Consider the following 19,685-nt stretch of genomic DNA (forward strand, 5'->3'; position numbering starts at 1 on the left):
TATTTAATTATCTAATTAACTTGACTGTTCCTTGTAAAGTGGTCGTTGGGTCTAGAGCCGTACTGTCTCCTAGAAATATAACGTGAGGTACAGATGTAATTTTTTATAATTCTTTTTTTTAAATTTTTTTTAAACGTTTATTTATTTTTGGGACAGAGAGAGACAGAGCATGAACGGGGGGAGGGGCAGAGAGAGAGGGAGACACAGAATCGGAAACAGGCTCCAGGCTCTGAGCCATCAGCACAGAGCCTGACGCGGGGCTCGAACTCACGGACCGCGAGATCGTGACCTGGCTGAAGTCGGACGCTTAACCGACTGCGCCACCCAGGCGCCCCAATTTTTTATAATTCTTAATAGCCAAGTAAAAACTTTAAATGTATCTGGGAAATCATTTCTAATATGTTTTATTTAACCCAATTTATCCAGCTATCAGTTTCAAATTAGTGGAATTAATGACAAATGCAGCTAATAGGGAATTCTTAATGAGAAATTTTATGTTTCTTTTGTAATAAGTTGCTGGAATCTGGCGTGTATGCCTGATCTCCGTGTGGATGCTGAATTTTCATTGGGAATTCTTGATCTGTATTTAGCTTTTACTGTTCTACTGTTGAAAAAGGTCTCCAAACCGAGATTGTTGGAACATACTGAAAAGTGTTGTTGTTTTTTTTTTTAAGTAACTGAATCAATTTTATTTCTAAAATCTAATTACTTAAAAGTAAATAAAGTTGAGAATGTAGCTTCTCAGTCACACTAGCCACGTTACATGTTCATGGTAGCCACAGAGAACCCCCCAGTGGCTCCTGGGTTAGACGCAAGTTTAGACACTGGAACGTTTCTGTGTACTTTGTGTTGTATTCCATTCAGGAAGCACGCCCCATTATGAGGGATGAGAAGCATTTAGTCAAGGTGCCCTTCTGTCTCATATAGGCACACTTTTTTTTTTTTTTTTTTTTTTGGTAATCCTTGGGTAATACTTGGCAACAGAGGGATATTCTGTTCCCCAACAGCCTTTCATCTAAGGGTTTCAACATCACTTGTCAATCTTTGCCTCAACCTATTTTTACATGGTGGGCGTGGGGGAGGGTTACAAAGTGATGTTTTTGCTAATTGTGTCAATCCTTCTCCATTCTTTAGCTGAGCAGCTTTCCTTCCCCACTTCCCCTGCCCTCTATACTTTTTTTTTTTCTTTTTGGAGTATCACAACATATTCTTGGGCTTTTCTTTCATTCACTATTTTATAATCAATTCCTGTCATTTATTTTGATGCTCCAGCTGTCCCACATTTGCCTTTTGAATCAGTGTCCCTTCAACATGAATCCTATTAGTCTTTAAACACAACCCTATTAGTCTTTAAGTGTAAAACAAAGCCCCAGTTCACTTTGTACTTTCTTGTTACAAACCTGTAACCAATGATTTCTCCAAAAAGCCTGTTTCATTTTAGACACCAAGGTTGGTGTGATACATGGGCTGGGTGCTACTTGGGTATAATCTTGTCTAGGCCTTTCAGTGGATATCTAAAACACATGCTTCCTTACTCGTAAGTTTGTACTCATATTCCCAGTAAAAGCTTAATATGGGATTTTTTTGTTTGCTTTCTCTTATTTTATACTTGTACCTCTTTTCTGTTATAATAAACACTAGCATTAATATATTGTTTATGCTACAGTATGTGTATAATGGTTTCAAAAAGTGTAATACCAATGTTACTATCAACTGTAGATTTACTCAGTAAACTATTAAATTTATTTGCATTTCTTTTTGTCCTTATAGTTTATATTAAGGATATAAAGTTCAGAGTACTCTGCTGAAATATTTGCATGTACTCTGAGTCTTTTCTCTGCATGGTTAGGTGATCAATTTGATACACTTCAGAGGTGAAGGCAAATTGCAGCTGAGAGGCTATTTAAATAGGCACTGAACAGCAGAAACATGTTAGCCCAGTCTGTAAGAGCAAAATATTTACTGGTTGTTGATTGGATGGAGCCAGGATTTTTAATAATATTGAATGTTGGGTACGGGGCCCTAATTGGATGGAACCACAGTGTTACAGTTCTCGTAATACATCATAAGGCACCTTTTATTTTCTCCAGGTTTAAGAAGAGGCAAAATTGGGCTGTCAAATGGAAAAGTTGTTGCAAATAATCACCCCTTTATTAATTTGGTTTTATGTCATGAGTTTCCCCCTTGAAGACCCTCTTTTAAATTACATTGGTCCTATTAACTATTTTACCTGGGGGTCCATGGGATTACATTTTAATAAGCCAATCCATGACTGCTAAAGATTGAATTTTAATTTATCATTCATTATGTTAGAGCATCTGTCTAATATGGAATGTTTTAGGGCACTGGGTATTATGAAGAGGGGAGATTTAGGCAAGGTGTTCAAGAAAAAAATATTCAGTGACATTTGTTAAAGATGGTAAGGCAAACTTTTCTTGGGGCATTGAGATAGGTGTAGGAATCACTGCAATGGGAATTTACAGTGTGGGTGAGAGCTCGGGCTCTACTCCAACTGAGTACCGCGTAAGTGGAAATCTATAGCCAGGGACTGGAATCTATAGCCAGGTTAATGAATAGAAAATTACTAAGAGGAAACATCTGAGGTAAGGGGGATTCTGGCTAAAATGAACTAACAGGGTTCTTACTGAAGACAGATCAGCGGGTGCCTGGGTGGCTCAGTCGGTTAAGTATCTGACCCTTGATTTTGGCTCAGGTCAAACCTCACAGTTTCATGGGTTCAAGCCCTGCATCGGGCTCTGCGCTAGCAGCGTGGAACCTGCTTGAGATTCATTCTCTCCCCGTGCCCCCCTGCCAGTCCTCCACCCATGCTGTCTTTGTCTCAAAATAAATAAACTTAAAAACAAAAGACAGGGGGACCTGGGTGAATCAGTTGGGTAAGCATCTGACTTCAGCTCAGGTCATGATCTCACCCCGGTCAGGCTGTGTGCTGACAGCTGGGAGCCTGGAGCCTGCTTCAGATTTTAACTGCCTCTCCCTGCCCTTCCTCTTGCGTGCGTGTGTTCACACCTGCGCTGTCTGTGTGTCTCTCTGTCATATAAATAAACACTAAAAATAAATAATAAATAAAGGAGTGATCAGACATCACCTGGGAAATGGTAGAGGATTAGGAACTTGATCAGATATTGAGGGTGATCATGTAATTAAACTGACTTAATTAGGGTTCTTGCTAAAACTAGATTTTACAAGGAAGTGCACAGATAGTCCTAGGACACTGAATGGCAAATGCTAGACACAAATTAATGCACACCATATGATTTGATATGAAGTTCAAAAACAGGCAGAATTACAGTTTTATAAGGCAGAATAGTGCTTCCATTTGGAGAGGAGAAAGGAGTAATTTAGATGAGGCATATGAGTGCTTCGGGTCAAGAAATTCATGATAGTGTACTGTACACTTATAATTCTGAACTTGTTTGAATGTATAATTCAAAATATTTGAAAAAGGAACTCAACTATAATTTCTAAATGTTTGAAAGGACCAACGAAATGAACATAAAGCGTAGGTAAGGGAGGAATAAAAAAGGCAAAATTTAATGGGAAAAAAAAGGTGAGGTTTTTTCAAAAAATAAATAAATAAATAAACTTTGGGCAAAGTCTGATTTAGCCCACTCCACCTACTCCATCCATCTTATACCTGTAAGACCTAGGGGAGAGGGTCACATCTTCTATGTGAGGGGTTTCTAAGCTGATTCCCCATTGAAGTAGAGCAGTATTTGAAATGTATTCTGAGTTTATTTTGTTTATTTTGTTTGTTTGAATTATGCTAGTGCTTTAGATCAAAAGTTGAATCTCACTTTTTAGGCAAGTCAGATGTTAGTTTTCAAGAGTTTTCTGAAAAATGATTGTTTTCCTGTTCTGTCTTTATCTTTCCAAGAGCTAGTCCTAAGTTTGATAAGAAAAATCCTTGGATGTATGTGTATGTGTTGGGGGAGGCAGAGGATAATATTCCTGATCTGTTCATATTTTTTCCCTAGCACTTATCACCAGCTGATAGAATACAAATTTACGTGTTTATTATCTGCTTGGCCCTTAGAAAGTGATAAAAAATCTAAGGTATGGGGCATTTTCTGTTCACTGCTCTCTCCTCATTGCCTACTGTTATGTTGCAAAGAGAAGGACCTTCAAGATACTTGCATAATGAATGAAGGCATAGGCTGATGTAAGGATTTGAAGGCAACTGGGGCTAGGTGGTTTTGCCAGCTGGATGAACTCAAAGATGTCTGAATTAAATAAACCATTTGTGCTGGGGATCCTCAAGAACACCCTTACGCTCTGCAATGCAGTAGGATGCACAAGACTCCTGCTGTTAAACCCGTTATGGTTTATTACAACCAAACGATACAGATTAGAATCAGCAAAGGGATAAGTAAGACACAGGATTAATTCCAGGACAAACCAGGCACAAGCATCCAGGTGTCTTTTCCCAGTGCCGTCAAATGGGCATTGCTTAATATTCCTAGTAATAATAAATTACCAAGGAAGCTCACCTGATAACAGTAGGCTGTTCAGTTGGGCTGTGGTAACAAAAATATACATTGGGTGGCTTGTCAACAACAGAAGTTTCTCACAGTTCTGAAGGCTGGGAAAACTCAAGATCAAGATTCCAGCAGATGTGGTGTCAGGTTAGGGCCTACTTACTGATTAATGAAGACAGTCTTCTCACTGTGTCATCACATGGCAGAAGGGGCAAGGTAGCTCTTTGGGGTCTCTCACAAAGGCACTAATCCCATAATTACCTCTCAGAGTCTTCACCTCCACAAACTGTCACACTGGGGACTAGGTTTCAATATATGAAGATGCAGGGAGGTGCAAACATTCAGTCTATAGCACCTGAGCTCTGGCGTCCTAAGGTTTTATTGTGGGTCAGTCCTGTAGGCCTACACCACCTGCATGACTGACTTCAGCCACTTAGGCTCCAGCCTGAGTTCAAACTGTTAGAACATTGCCCAAAGCCTCAGGCGTATAAAAACATGTTTACCATAAATCACGTTGTTAGCATAAACTATCTGGAATTCACCCAGACTGGTATTGTGTGACCCAAGGCCTCAGGCATACAAAAACATTCTTACCAGGCAGGATAGTCCATGGACGTCTCCCACAAGCCCAGCCTAGAGTAGGTCTGAAGACAGGCCTTTCTCAGGAAAGTGCAGGATTTGAGCAACCCAGACCTGGGTTAATCATTTCTTGCACACCACCTTGTCACGGTCATCCAGGTATGTTAGAGAGTAACAGTAACCTCAGGAGTTCAGGCTTTTGAGGTAGAGTAACCTGTATTCAGACTCTGGCTCTTCCTAATTGGTGATCTTGGGTCATTGACTTCCTGTCTCAATGTAGGTTGCCTCGGCTGTTAAATGGCAGTAATAGTAACTATGTTGATAATCCTTTGAGCTACCACTGCTTGTGGCACAGAATAGATACTCCGTAAGTGGCGATTGTTATGTATATTTCTGTAGTATACTACTCTACAGTTTCTAACGGCTTTTATGTAATACAGCTTTATCTTTTGCAGAGAGCTGACTAATGAATAATGCTTCATGATAACTGAGTGATGCCTGTTGCTTAAAGATTGATGGTACGTGGCGAGAATCCACTGGTGCTTAAGAGGAATTGAGATTGACCTCCGCTAAATTCAGACACCATCTTGAGGGACTTTGGGAACGAGAAGGGTTCAGTCAGATTTTACTGTCACACCCACAGGATGCCAGCCATTGATCTTTTCTCCTGTGGTAAGTCCTTGTTGATGCTCCTGTCAGGGACTGGTTTAAACTGGCCTGTGAACGGCCTGTCTTGTCAAGGTCTAAGCAGTCCTGTTTCTGTGCTAAGAGAGGGCTTAAGTAGATAAGAACATCCTGATGTCTGAATCCTTAGATTTGGGAAGGAGGGATAAGGATGTGGGAGATGTTCTGCTTAATCAACATGAGATGCCTTTTTTACGTGAGATTCATTATTGTTGGCCAAAGAAAACAACAACTTTGGGGCACCTGGGTGGTTCAGCTTCAGCTCAGGTCATAATCTCACGGTTCATGAGTTCAAGCCCCACGTTGGGATTCTCTCTCTCTCCCTCTCTCTGCCCCTGCCCCACTTCTGCTCTCTGTCTCTGTCTCTCTCTCTCAAAATAAATAAGTAAACTTAGAAAAGAAAACAACATCTTTACCTGTCTAAACTTTAAATTTCATTGTCTATAAAATGGGAATATTAAACTCTTCCTCCCAAAGCCCAAACCCTCCTTCTGGTTTCAGATGAGGCAGGCTGCTTAGCCTGTGTGTCAACTCTGGAGTGGCTTCTAGGCTTGTGAGTAGAAACTTTGGGTAGCCTGGGTTCTCAGGTTTTATTTCTTCTTCCTAAGGTCATCTTTTTCAAGATTTTTTTCTGTCTTCATGAGGAGAAATCAGAGGGAGAAAGGACAGTGACTAGGTGTCTGACAAATTATTCTCAGGTAAGTAGGAAGTTATTCTTTTATAAAAGTACATGTTCTTCCTGCCAGATAGACCTGTTTTTTTCTAATAGAACACAGAGTTTCTTTGTGCATATAGGGCCTGCACAGGGACTGAATACCCAGCTAAATTTCCTCAGGTTTCAGGATATTTTATGTGGTTGACAGATGACATAAGGAGATGATACTGTTATCGCAGTATCTACTCATTCAGTCCAACTCTCATTCGTGTTGATTGTGTGCTCTTGTCTTGCTTTGATACTCTATGAGGGAGTGGACATGTGTTTTTCAGAATTTGTGCTGTCCCTGGAGGAATGATTCATTCATTGCCAGCATTTATTGTGTCTGTAATGTACTCAGACCACGGTAAATCCTGTCATTAGAGAAAAATAAGATTAGAAAAGAGTACAGTGTAGCTGTGGTGAGATACCTGCAGTCAGGTGAATGAGGTGCTCTTAAAGCTACATGACTGGATGAGCTCACCAGTGACTATGTCCAGGTAGAGAGGAGAATGGGCACGAGGACCATCCAGCCCTGGAAGAGATGGTGGGAGAACATGGAAACCTGTCTAAGCTTTGGGTCTCCCATTCTCTTTCTCCAGTGAACATTGGTTTAGATGGCAGTTGCTTGATGCCAGAATGTTTGTGATGGTTTAGGATCTGGCGATCCTTGAGGATGTGGCTGTGGAATTCACCCAGGAGGAGTGCACTTTGCTGGATCCAACTCAGAGAAACCTGTACAGAGATGTGATGCTGGAGAACCACAAGAATCTGGTTGCAGTAGGTAAGGCTGGTACCATTTCTTCATTTAGCTTTTTCTGGAAGAAATCGTTCCTTTTTTTTTTTTTTTTTAAAGGTAGGCTCCATGCCCATTGTGGGGCTTAAACTCAAGACCCTGAGATCAAGGGTCGCATGCTGTACCGACTCAGCCAGCCAGGCGCCCCTTGCTTAACTGTGTCCTAGTGTCTGTGCTGACTACTGGCAATGCAGTGGTAAAAAGAGCAGATGTTGTTTCTGCTCTCACTGACCTCACCTTGAAGTGACTTCCTCTTGAAAACGAAGATCTGTTCATTGTACCGGCCTTATTGTCTGGATGGATTGAAAGGCTTAGGACTTAAAAAACTTGTATACAAGTTTGAGCCTGGGTTTTAGGGGAAAGATCGGCACCTTTTTTGGTGAGCAGTGAGGACGTGTGTGCTTGTATTTTAGTTTCATTTGGAAGTTTATTGGTTTGAAAAAAAAAAAGAAAGAAAGTTTATTGGTTTGATAAAGTTAGCACAAACATTTTGTTTCTCAAGTTCTACCTGACCGTATCCGGTGTCCCTGCAGAGCAGAATCTTGATCCTGGTTTGTGGAACTATTTGTCATCCCTTGCATGTTCTTCTCACATCAGGTGTCTTCTTCTGAGAGCCAGGTGCTAGCTATGCAGACCTGTTCTGATCTTTCAGGTGGAACAAGAAGGAAAGCTGAGGATAGTGGGAGAAGTTCTGCAAAGTAAGGGAAAAGGGAGATGTGATTCTTTATGAAAAACAGCAGGAATCCATGAGAGCTGCAGTCCATTTGGAAATGTTAAACAGGAAGCTTTTGGAGATGGATTTTTCCTGAGAAGGCCGGTGCCTTTGGTTTCTGCGGTTCCTGGGGTCCTTCAGACTTCTCTTTAACTTTTCATCTACTTTCTGAAACTTCCTTTTGACCTGACAGTAAGATCTATTTCTTCTTTAAATTCTGCATTTAGTTCTTCATTCATTTTCTTTCAACTTTGTTTTCCTGGTTATGTTGCTCTCTGTTCACCATCAGTTTCGACATGTATAGAATCATTTCTTAGAGAGTCACCTACCAGTTTGACCAGCACCCTTTTTCATTGCCAAACTCTTAATATAGTCAGACTTTTCAATCTCTATGTGTTCATGTCTTTTTTATGTTATAATCTATATTAAGTCAGTCTTTGAAAATAAATAGGCATTGGTCTTTATTTTTAACAACTTCTTTCCATCATTTATTCCTCCAACACCTTAATTTTTTTTTTTTTAATCTTGTTTCAGATTGGGAGATTTGTCTTAATACCAAATGGTCAGCACTTCAGCAGAATATTTTGCAGGGGAAAACACCCAATGGGTAGAAATGGTAAAATTCACAGTGTGTTATTCCTTGCCTTCCACAATAGTGGAAGTTTGGAAATTCCATAAGATAGAAAAGCAGCACAAAACCATAACAGACACTTGGGGCTAGTGTTATTCATCCTAAATGAAACTGTTTCTCATAGAGTCTCTGAGCATTATGAATTTGACAAGTACTTTAAACACTCCCCAAAATACATTCACACATTGTTTGCTCAATATTTCATATATAGAATTCAGATAAAGTTTTTGAAAAGTAATTTCATCTTGATCAGTTATCAGCTAAATGCTATAAGAATCCCTGTGAAAGTAAAGACTACAAAAGGAAAAAAAAAAGACTACAAAAGAACTTTTTAGCAGAATGGTCTCTTCATTCTGCTTGAAAGCACTTAGGTCTGGAACCATGTGTTGCATACAGTGAAAATGGAAAAGAAAACAAAAAACTTTAGTCATACTGATTGGTTTCCTCTATAGCATAACAATTCAAGGCAGAGGAGAGGATCTCTGAATGTAATAAAGCTGGAAAACTTTTATAAGACCTCACCAATCTGTTCATCAACAGGAGAGAAACACATTGGAGAGGAATTGTTTAACCATTGGGAAGAAACCTTGAGTGAACACTGCTGCTTTAAGACTTACAAGAGAGCTCACAATAGAAAGAAAACTTGTGTGATCAGTGTGTAAAAGCCTTTACAAAGAACTCTGCCTTTATCCATACAACAAAACTGATAATGGAGAGAACCCTCCTAACTGTAATCAGTGTGAAACACCTTAAGCCAAAATGCACATCTGGTTCACAAGAAACCTTGTACTCCAAAGAAACCTTATAAATGCACTGCCAGAAAGGAATTCCTTCTTCCTCACACCTTAGAGAATATGTAAGAATTCGTAGTGGGGAGAGGCCATATGCCTTTAAGAAATGTGGGAAAGCTATTTATCATTCTACAAGCCTTTTTGTACATGTGCAGATTCGCAATAGAAAAAAGGTCCTATAAATCTAAAGAATGTGGGAAAACCTTTAGTTGATCTTCATATCTTACTCAACATTTAAGAACTCAAAGTGAATTAATGCCTGTGGAATGTAAGAAATTTGACAAAGCTTTTTCTTGTTCCCTAGATCTTGCTAAACATGTACAATTTTATACTAGAGAGTAACATTATGTTTGCAAAGAGTGTAGTAAAGAGTTTACTTGTTTATCAGAACTGAATACTCACATGCGAAATCACACTGGAGAAAAACCACAAGTGTAGTAAATGTGAGAAAACCTTCACTGATTCTTCAGGTCTTAAACACAGAGGAACTTACACTGGAGAGAAGCCTTATCAATGTGAGGAATGTGGAGAAGCGTTTGTTAGGTCATCACACTTTACTGTACATATAAGAACTCACACTGGTGAGAAGCCTTATCAATGTAAGGAATGTGGGAAAGAAAGCCTTTAGTAACTCATCTTGCTTTGAAAATCCCATGCAAACTCACCCTGAAATGAAACCCTATGATTGTAAGCAGTGTGGGAAAGCCTTTATTTGATCCTCCTTTCTTATTCAGCATTTAAAAATTCACAGTGTAGAAAGACATTTTGAATGTGAGGAATGTGGGAAATCACTTAGATACTCCTCATACGTTAGTCAACATGAAAGAACACATACTGGAGAGAAGCCATATGAATGTAAAAAATGTGGGAGAGTCTTCACTATTTCATCAGGCCTTACAGTACATGTGAGAACTCACACTGGTGAACGACCTTTTGAATGTAAGGAATGTGGGAAAGCCTTTACTCAACCCACATATCTTATTTGACATTTAAGAACTCACAGCGGGGGGGAAAAGCCATATATAGATGAGGAATGTGGGGAAACGTTTAGTACTTCATGCCTTACTAAACGCATAAGAATTCACACTTGAGAGAAGCTTATGCTTGCAGAGAATGTGGGAAAGCCTTAAATACTTTCTCTTTTTAACTTGTACTAATTCATTATAAAGGTAACCTTATTATGAGGAATGTGGGAAGCCTTTAGCTCTGTCTTGTATTTTACTGTTCAGCTATGATTTCACAGTTGTGAAAAATCTTATAAATGTAAGAAGGGTAGGGGGGTTTTTTTTGTTTTGTTTTTTTGTTTTGTTTTTTGTTTTTTAGTTTTATCCTTCATTTGGGGGAAATATGAAAGCACACATTTGGTTTGAAAATGTGTGCACACATTTGAAAGCACACATAGGATTTGAAGAGATCCTATGACTGAAAGAGATATAGGAATGTCTTTGATCTTTGTTATTAGGAAACACAACTCACACTGGACAGGAATGGTAAATTATAAATGTAGGGAATGTGGAAAAAGGCTTTGTTAATTTTATTTTACATGTAGTAAGTCATGTTAGATTATGAATGTAAAAGCAATACTTTCAGTAAATAACTTACATATATTTTTATAAAAATTGAAATCCTAAAAGGGTTTTTAAAATGAAAAGCCTTTGCTACAAAGGGTTTTTAAACAAAATCTAAAAGTATAAAAATTTTGGTAGAGTACAAATTTTCACTTACTGCATATAAGAAAATTGATACTTGAAAAGAAAACCAAGAAAAGCATTTTTATTTAAATGAGTTGCCTTTCTGTGTGTGTGTCTTTTTTTCAAAGTAGACCCACAGTTTTATTTTTTTTATTTTATTTTATTTTTTTTTTTATTTTTTTTCAACGTTTATTTATTTTTGGGACAGAGAGAGACAGAGCATGAACGGGGGAGGGGCAGAGAGAGAGGGAGACACAGAATCGGAAACAGGCTCCAGGCTCTGAGCCATCCGCCCAGAGCCCAACGCGGGGCTCGAACTCACGGACCGCGAGATCGTGACCTGGCTGAAGTCGGACGCTTAACCGACTGCACCACCCAGGCGCCCCAGACCCACAGTTTTAAAGACTAATGATGTTGAACATCTTTTCATGTACTTATCATCCATTTATTGTTGATGAAGTGTATGTTCAATATCTTTTTTCTTGTTAGAGTCTTTGGTTATTATTAAGTTTGGTTTTCTTAACAGGTTTATTGAGGTATAATTGCCATGCAACAGATTGCACATATTTTAAGTGTACAGTTTAAGTTTTAATGCATGCACATATCCATGAAACCATCAGTTGTTTTCCTGTACACTAACAATGAACAAATAGAATTTGAAATTGCAAACACAATACTGTTCACACAACAAAATATGTACCAGATCTCTCTAGATCTAGAGGAATACTGCAAAATTCTGATGAACAAAATCAAAGAACTGAATGAATGGAGAGATATTTAATGTTCATGGATATACTCAGTAATTGTCAAGGTGTTAGTTCTTCCCAATCTCACTAATGGGTTCAATCCAGACAAAATTCCAGCAACTTATTTTGTGGGTATTGACAAGCTGATTCTGATGTTTATATGAAGAAGCAAAAGACCCAGAATAGCTAACACAGCATTGAAAGAGAAGAACAAAGTTGGAGGACTGAAACTGCCTGCCTTCAAGACTTACTACAAACCTTGGGGCAGCTGGCTGCCTCACTAAGAAGAATGTGATCTTGGGGTCATGAGTTTGAGCCCCACGTTGGGTGTAGAGATTACTTAAGATTAAAAAACTAGATTTACTATAAATCTACATTAATTAAAACAGTGTGGTATTGATAAAAGAATAGATCAATGGAACAGAACAGAGAGCTCAAATAGGCCACATAAATAGTCAACTGATCTCTGACAGAGGAGCAAAGGCAGTGGAATGGAGTAAAGATAATTCTTTCCAACATATGGTGCTGGAACAACCAGAAATCCACATGCAAAACCATGAACCTTTACAGTCTATATTTATAAAGATTAATTCAAGGTGCATTATAGACCTAAGTAGAAAACACAAAACTATGAACTCCTAGAAGATAACATAGGAGAAAACCTGGATGTCCTTGGGTGTGGCAATCCTTTTAAAATATAACACCAAAATAAATAAATAAAACACCAAAGGCATGATCCATAAAAAATAATTGATAAACTGGACTTTATTAAAATTTAATATGCTCTGTGAAAGACATTGTCAAGCAAGTGAGAAGACGCACAGGTTGGGAGAAAATATTTGCAAAAGACGTATTTGGGTAAAGGACTGTTATCCAAAGTACACAAAGAATATTAAAACAACAGTGAGAAAATAGCCTATTAATAATTGGTCAAAGACCTTAACAGACACTTCTCCACAGAAGATGTACAGATGGCAAATAAGCATTTATGAAAAGAGGCTCCACACCATATGTCACCAGAAAAATACAAGTTAAAAGGAGATCCCACTACACGTCTATGAGAATGGCCAAAATCTGGAACACTAACAGAGCCAAATGCTTTGCTGGTGGGAATACAAAATCGTACAGCCAGTTTGGAATAGTTTGGTGGTTTCTTATAAAACTAAACATACTCTTACCAAATGATCCAGTATCTAGGGTCCTTGGTATTTCCCCAGAGAAGTTGAAAACTTCTGTCTGTTCAGAAACCAGCACATGCATGGTGTTGGGTTTTTTTTGTTTTGTTTGGTCATGGATGTTTATAGCAGTTCTATTCCTAATTGCCAAAACTTCAGTAGGCAAATGAATATCTTCAGTAGGTAAATAACAAACTGGTGCATCCAGACAATGGAATATCCAGCATTTGAAAGGAATGAACTATCAGGATTTGTAAAGACCTGGACGCACCTTTCATACACATTACTAAATGAAAGAAGCCAATCTGGAAAGGTTATATCCTTTATGATTCCAACTCTCTGACATCCTGGGAAAGGCAAACTTGGAGATCAGTGGTTGTCAAGAGTGGAGGGAGGTGGCTGGGGGTATGAATGGGCAAAGCACCTGGGATTTTGAAGGCAGTGAAAATACCTTGTATGATGCTATAGTGGTGAATATGTCATTCTATATTTGTCGAAACCATAGAATGCACACCAAAAGTGAACCCCAGGGGACTGTGCCTGGTTATGACATGTCAATGTTGGCTCATCAGTTGTAACAAATTAACCACTCAGGTATGAGATGTTAGTAATGGTAGAGGTTATGCATGTGTGGGGGCAGGGGTATATGGGAAATCTGTGTACCTTGCCCAGTTTCACTGAACCTAAAACTTGTTTTAAAAAAAAAAGTCTTAAAGTGAATAGAGATCTTGAACCCCCAAACTGTGGGCAGGGAGCAAGATGAAATAGGTCTCTAAAACTACTCAGTTAAAAATATGGTCCTACGGGAAAGCAAGTATGATTCAGGTAGCAGAACTCCGCAAAGAATCAATCATTTCTGTGGCTCAGTAGTGCCCCTTAAGGAATAGGCAAGATGTTCCTGTTTGACCTTCAGAATTGCTATGGACCGTTGGCTGCAGTGGGTCTTCCATTCTTCCCACCGACTCACCCCCTTTCTTTCTATGATAAGCAGCCAGCATTTTATTATTTTTTTTAAGTTTATTATTTTTTTCAGTCTTCTCTTCACCTAGTGGGGCTCAAACTCCCGACCCCAAGATCAAGAGTCATGTGCTCTTCCAACCGAGTTAGCCAGGTGCCTCCCACCCATTTCTTAATATGAATATCTCTTCTGATTATCCTTTCCTTCTCTCACAATTATATGTTGAGTGTGTGGGGAGTAAATAGCTTGTCTCTTTACTTCACAAATCTTCAAACTGAGAATAACATACTCAAGCCAAACCTTTTAAAATAGCCTTTTCCAGATTGGCCCTGACTTGGACGTTAAGATTCTGGACATAGAACTTGAGTCTGATACTATAGGCACAAGATTTTGGCATGGTTTTAATAGGCAATGACTATTGTATGTGTGGAGGTACATAAAAAATTTGTGGCAGATTGATGGTTTTAAAACATGGCCCACAAATTCTTTGACATTGTTGCCTTCCCTTGATTTTTACCTAGAGGAGTACAATATAAATGATGCCATATAATTTCCCAGTCTAGGCCATAAGGGGCCATGCAATTCCCTCCTGGTTATCTTCGCATGTTCTCTTTTGGGATACTCCCAATTAGTATTCTTCCCTTGGAAACAAGGAGTTATGCTGTAACATGGAGGGGCTACATGGAGATGCTTCTCTTAGCAGTCCAGCTGCTCTCAGCCTTCTAGCCATTTCAGGGAAGGCACCAGATGCATGTATGAGTCCCCAGATGACTCCAGCCCTTGGCTTGAGCTGTGTGAGTCTTCCCAGGTAAGGAAGGCCCTGGTCATTGTAGGGCAGAGACAAGCCATTCATTCATTCCCACTGCATCTTGTCCAAATTCCTGACCTATGATCTGTGAAAATAACAGAATGGTGGTGGTTCCACACCAGCACTTTTCAAACTTTTTGACTTCAGGACTCCTTTATACTCTAAAATTGAGCATCTTCATTTTATGGGCATTGTATCTATGAGTATTTGACATATTAGAAAATAAGACATGTTTTAAATTTTTGTAACTAATTTCATAGTGTACCTAACATTTATGAATAATTTTTTCAAAATGATAACAAATGTGAGAAGTGAGTCTCTTCTTGTCCAAACTTCAGTGAGGGTCCTGAACCTTCTCCTGGGTCCATCTGTGTACTTCCTTGTAAAATCCAATTATAGCAAGAACCATGCTAACTCAGCAAGAGTTTCCCATTCTCCAGTAATGAGCATTCTTGATACCTAGTTGGGTTCCTCATCCTCCACCATCCTTCAGGTAGTTTCTAATCACCCTGGCCTGTCTTCAGCAAAGATTCTGTTAGGTCAGTTCAGCCAGAATCCCCCTTACCCCTGATCTTTTCTCAATAATTTTCCACCCACTGACCTGTGTATCCTGTTCCTTGGCTGTAAGTTCCAACTTACCCATGCTGTATTCAGACTTAAGCCCAATCACTCCCCTTCCCCCTCACTGCAAAGACTTGTTGCAGTGGTCCCTATACCTGTCTTAATGGCTGAAAAAAGTCCACTTTACCATCTTTAACAGGTGTCTTTAAGTATTTTTTCTTCCTTACCAGATGAGTGACAAGTTTTACAAAAAAATTTTATAAATCATTTTGCCTAGCTTAATGACAACTGGAGTCTCGTACCTGCTTCTGAATTCAGTTTTTTCCCATACGTTGTTTCGGATGAAGTATATATAGAAAATTCGGTTTCAGTGAGCTATATAATTGGAAAAAAGAAGTATTTTCAGATAATTTTGGATATTTGATACTTCACCAGAACTCAACTAGTGTGTTTCTTAAAGATTAGTTGCACTGTGAAGTATGAAGTTCTGTCAGTGAATTCTTCCTATTCTGTTACATTAAAGTCCATCGATTTTTCTCGTATTTTGAATCGATATTTTACCCATGTGCGACCTTGTGCCATCATGTGTTAGTCATATGGGAAATAGTTCACTACGTTATGCATATTTTTCAAATGTTGGCCTATTTTATTATCCAGCATCAAGCATCATACACTAATACAATTATTGATCATAGCAGAAAGGTTTGTAAATGTTAAGAAACAGCCAACATCATGGTCCCAGGTATATATTTTCTAAATTTTCTGTTGCCTCAAGGACATTTTTAAGGAAAACTGGATTTTTTATTTCTCATGAATATGTGGCAATAAGGAATACAATGTGGCACTTGCCGCCACTGCCTTGATTTCTGCTAAGGTGCCAGCACTTTTACCCACCATTGCTTTTATATCATCAATACAAATGTCAACACGATGAAAAGGTAAATAATAGAACTATTTTAACAATAGTCTTGGCCTCACAGACTGAAAGTGTCTGGGGTCCCTCAGCAGGCTGGCAACCACATTTTGAGAACCGCTCTTATATATGACCATGTTTGGAGTGGTTTGTTATACTGCAGAAATAACTATAACAGCCTTAACTCTCTTCTTCATTGTTAGTCTCTTCAGTGGTCTAAACTATTAACTGGAAAAATCCCAGGGTTCCAGTGTGCTTCAGAAATTGGCTTTCTTTTTGCCCAAGTAGAGTATGTGTGTTACGGGCTCAGTCTGGAGCCTGACTAGAGCTGGAGTGTGGGTCCTCTCCCTTGTTGCTTTTGAGCTGTGTGTTTGGGGTACTTCCTTAGCCTCTCCTAAGTCCCATTTCCGTTTGTTAAATGAGATCATTAATACGTCAGATGCTTTTGTTACTAAATGCCACAGAAACAGATTTCTAACAGCCTTGACTTAAAAGGACTGGTGAGAGCTCACAGTTATTTTGCACTTACTGTATGCCCTGAAAGCTTTCCATGGATTGAGTCACTTCATCACAGCTCTCTGAGGGAGCCTCTGTTCTTATTCGGTTTTATGTGATTTATATGACATGAAGTATCCTCTATCATTTCTGTTGGATTCTAGTTCAGTGTTTCACTTTAAACCATGCAGTTTTTAGAGCTAACGGGAACCCTAGTCGCTGACTCCAGGCTTTGTGGCCTCATCCAGAATTAACAATAGCCAAATTGTGTTCCTCCAGGTTCTATATTACAAGTGGACAGATTTTCAGAATTATTGTGTTCCTCTGGGCAGAGAACTCACAATTAGAACACAGGTATCTCCACACAGAAACCCATTGTTGATGTTGCAGCTGACCCAGAGCTGCCAGCAGAACTGAATCTGCCCTTGCTTTCAAGATGTGGCCAACAACTGATTGTAAAGAATGTGAAACACGCATTTTGACGAAAGTGAATAGGACAGTAGTCGTAGGCTGGGTCTTGACAGGAATGAAGACAAGCCCGTGGTTTTGCAGCTGTGAATGAATAATTTTTATGAGTTTTTTTTTTATAGTTTTAATAATTTTTATCTCCCTATTTTACTCCTCCCGTTTTTTTCCCCTCTCTTACTGTGGAAATTACACAGCAAATTTCATCCATTTGATTTCACATCATGTACAGTCTTTTTGTTGTTTTTCTAAGTTTATTTATCTTGAGAGAGAGAGACAATGTGAGTGGGGGAGAGGCAGAGAGCAAGGAGGAGAGAATCCCAAGCAGGCTCCCCTCTGTCAGCACAGAGCCCGATGTGGGTCTCCATCTCTATGAAACTGTGAGATCATGACCTGAGCCTAAACCAAGAGTCGGACCCTCAACCAGCTGAGCCACCCACACGTCCCTATACAGTCTTGTTAGACATCAAATATTTCAGAATATGAGTATGACAATAATTAAGGACATGATTTTATTATTATTAAATAATGACATTATTATTATTATTATTATTATTATTATTATTAAGCCACTTACTAGATCCCAAGATAAACCTGAAAACTCCGCCCAGTGGTTGGTCGCAGAGACCTATTAAGTCAGAGTAAAATCATATCAGAACAAGACTGACCTTTTTGCTTCTTAGTAGTTGTTCAGATTTAGAGCCACAAAAACTCCAGGAGAAATAAAAGGGATGTATACTTTCTCCTTTGTTTTGGCACTAGTAACAGTACAGATGATTTAATTTCAGGTTATCCCAGTTATATGTGCTGATTTTCAGGAATCTCAAGAAAATGAAAAATTTGTTACTGTCATCAAGAGTACATGTGTCTATTATAAAAAAAACATAGCATTTGACAAGGGAAGGTAGATAATTTTAAAGTACACATGAGCATTTAATGAAGCCAGAAGTTTTAGTTTTGGAATCCTGAAATCCCTCAGGTTTAGTTTCTGGAAATTTGTATTGAAATACGTCTCCGTTCTTACCCCATATGTGGTACAATGATCTTGGTATTAGTGGTGAGAGGGACTTTTTTTTTTTTTTTTTTAATGTTTGTTTATTTATTTGAGAGAGAGAGCAGGGGAGGGGCAGCACTGACCGCAGAGAGCCCAATGCAGGGCTCGAACCCAGGAACCGCAAGATCATGACCTGAGCCAAAGTTGGATGCTTAACCGACTGAGCCACTGAGGTATTTTTGTTTTTTAAATGAAAATTCTGGGGCGCCTGGATGGCTCAGTTGAGCGTCCGACTTCAGTTCAGGACATGATCTCACAGCTCGTGAGTTCGAGCCCCACGTCGGGCTCTGTGCTGACAGCTCAGAGCCTGGAGTCTGCTTCAGATTCTGTGTCTCCCTCTCTCTCTGCCTCTAACCCACTCGCATTCTGTCTCTCTCAAAAATAAACGTTGAAAAAAAAATTTTTTAAGAAAATTCTAAAGTAGAAATTTTTTTTTTTTTTGATCTGAAAATTTGGTCAGTAATAATGCACAGATTGGAAATACAGAGGTTTCTAATCAAAGAAGAGTTACCCATTGAGATTGAAGGCTTGTTTTCAGTTTGAGGTCTTTTTTTTTTTTTTTTTTTTTTTTTTAAGAGATCAAAAGATTCTAGGCAAATGCATGGCAAAGTGTTCCTGGATTTGTAGGAGCCTATGGTGGGTTGGTATAAATGTAGTTATTCTAACATGACTTTTACAAATGCTTGTGAGGAAATCTCCAGCATTTCTACACTGCTTACCCCAAACCTAACTGGACTGTCAAAGCCCATAAGGTTCCCAGTAAGAGAAGCCTATGTCATTAGTTCTCAAATGAGATTCATACAAATGGGAAATTCACATCTGGTGCAGTAGTTTTATGCCAACCCCATTCATGTCCCCGGTTCTGCTTGGCACTTTGAAGGCATCTTGTGTGGGTTCCCTTCACTTACCTTTGACATAAAAATCGGTGCAACACCCCACACCCACTCCCCTGCCCCAAATGTTTGCATCCATGGAAGGTGGGGTCAGCCCTTGGTAGTCTTTTGAGTAGAAGAACATTGAGGTGAGGGTCCAGGATTGTTCACTGTAGCAGAAGGGAGCAGAGCAGGCAGTGAGAAGAGACATTTCACTGTCTGAATTTCTGCACCATTTGGTTGTCTGGAATTTCCTTCCTCCCCGCCCCCCTTCAGAAAAAGTTAAATCAAGGAATCCGATTTCATTAGTGAACTCTTATCTAGCTGTATTTTTATGAATAAACAGCCTGACCTCTGCCTCTGCAGGTGCACCTTTGTCACGACCTCTAGAAATGAGATGTCCTGGGTTTCCAGTGCAGTGCATAAACACAGATGGTCAGGATAGAGTTCTTGGCCAAAGCTGTGTGTTGGCGGGGAGCTCATGAGGGCTAGGGCATTTTACTTCTGTCACAAAATATTCTTTGTCCACAGAACAAAGCCAAGAATCAGTGATCAGTAAATGTG

The 19,685-nt window shown here is 39.2% G+C and overlaps 2 protein-coding genes across 2 annotated transcripts in view; both read left to right on the forward strand.

The window, feature by feature from the left end:
• The first annotated feature begins 4,338 nt into the window (after nt 1–4,338).
• Nucleotides 4,339–10,894, forward strand: LOC121013835 (zinc finger protein 559). The gene is given in 13 exon segments (XM_075819359.1): nt 4,339–4,387; nt 5,668–5,747; nt 6,368–6,457; nt 7,111–7,237; nt 8,496–8,568; nt 9,059–9,234; nt 9,237–9,281; nt 9,284–9,337; nt 9,340–9,402; nt 9,405–9,559; nt 9,561–9,811; nt 9,813–9,996; nt 9,998–10,894. Coding segments are annotated over 13 exon segments (1,824 nt in total). The 3' UTR covers nt 10,475–10,894.
• The window catches only part of LOC121013932 (zinc finger protein 177-like), a 38,516-nt gene continuing 25,959 nt past the window's right edge, over nt 7,129–19,685 (forward strand). The window contains exon 1 of the mRNA XM_040449807.1: nt 7,129–7,237. The gene's annotated coding sequence lies outside the window, so the exon portion shown is untranslated. The remainder of the gene's footprint in view (nt 7,238–19,685) is intronic.

This window comes from Herpailurus yagouaroundi, unplaced genomic scaffold (genome assembly GCF_014898765.1).
Source record: "Herpailurus yagouaroundi ecotype Mexico unplaced genomic scaffold, PumYag 200, whole genome shotgun sequence".
Classification (NCBI taxonomy): Eukaryota; Metazoa; Chordata; class Mammalia; order Carnivora; family Felidae; genus Herpailurus; species Herpailurus yagouaroundi.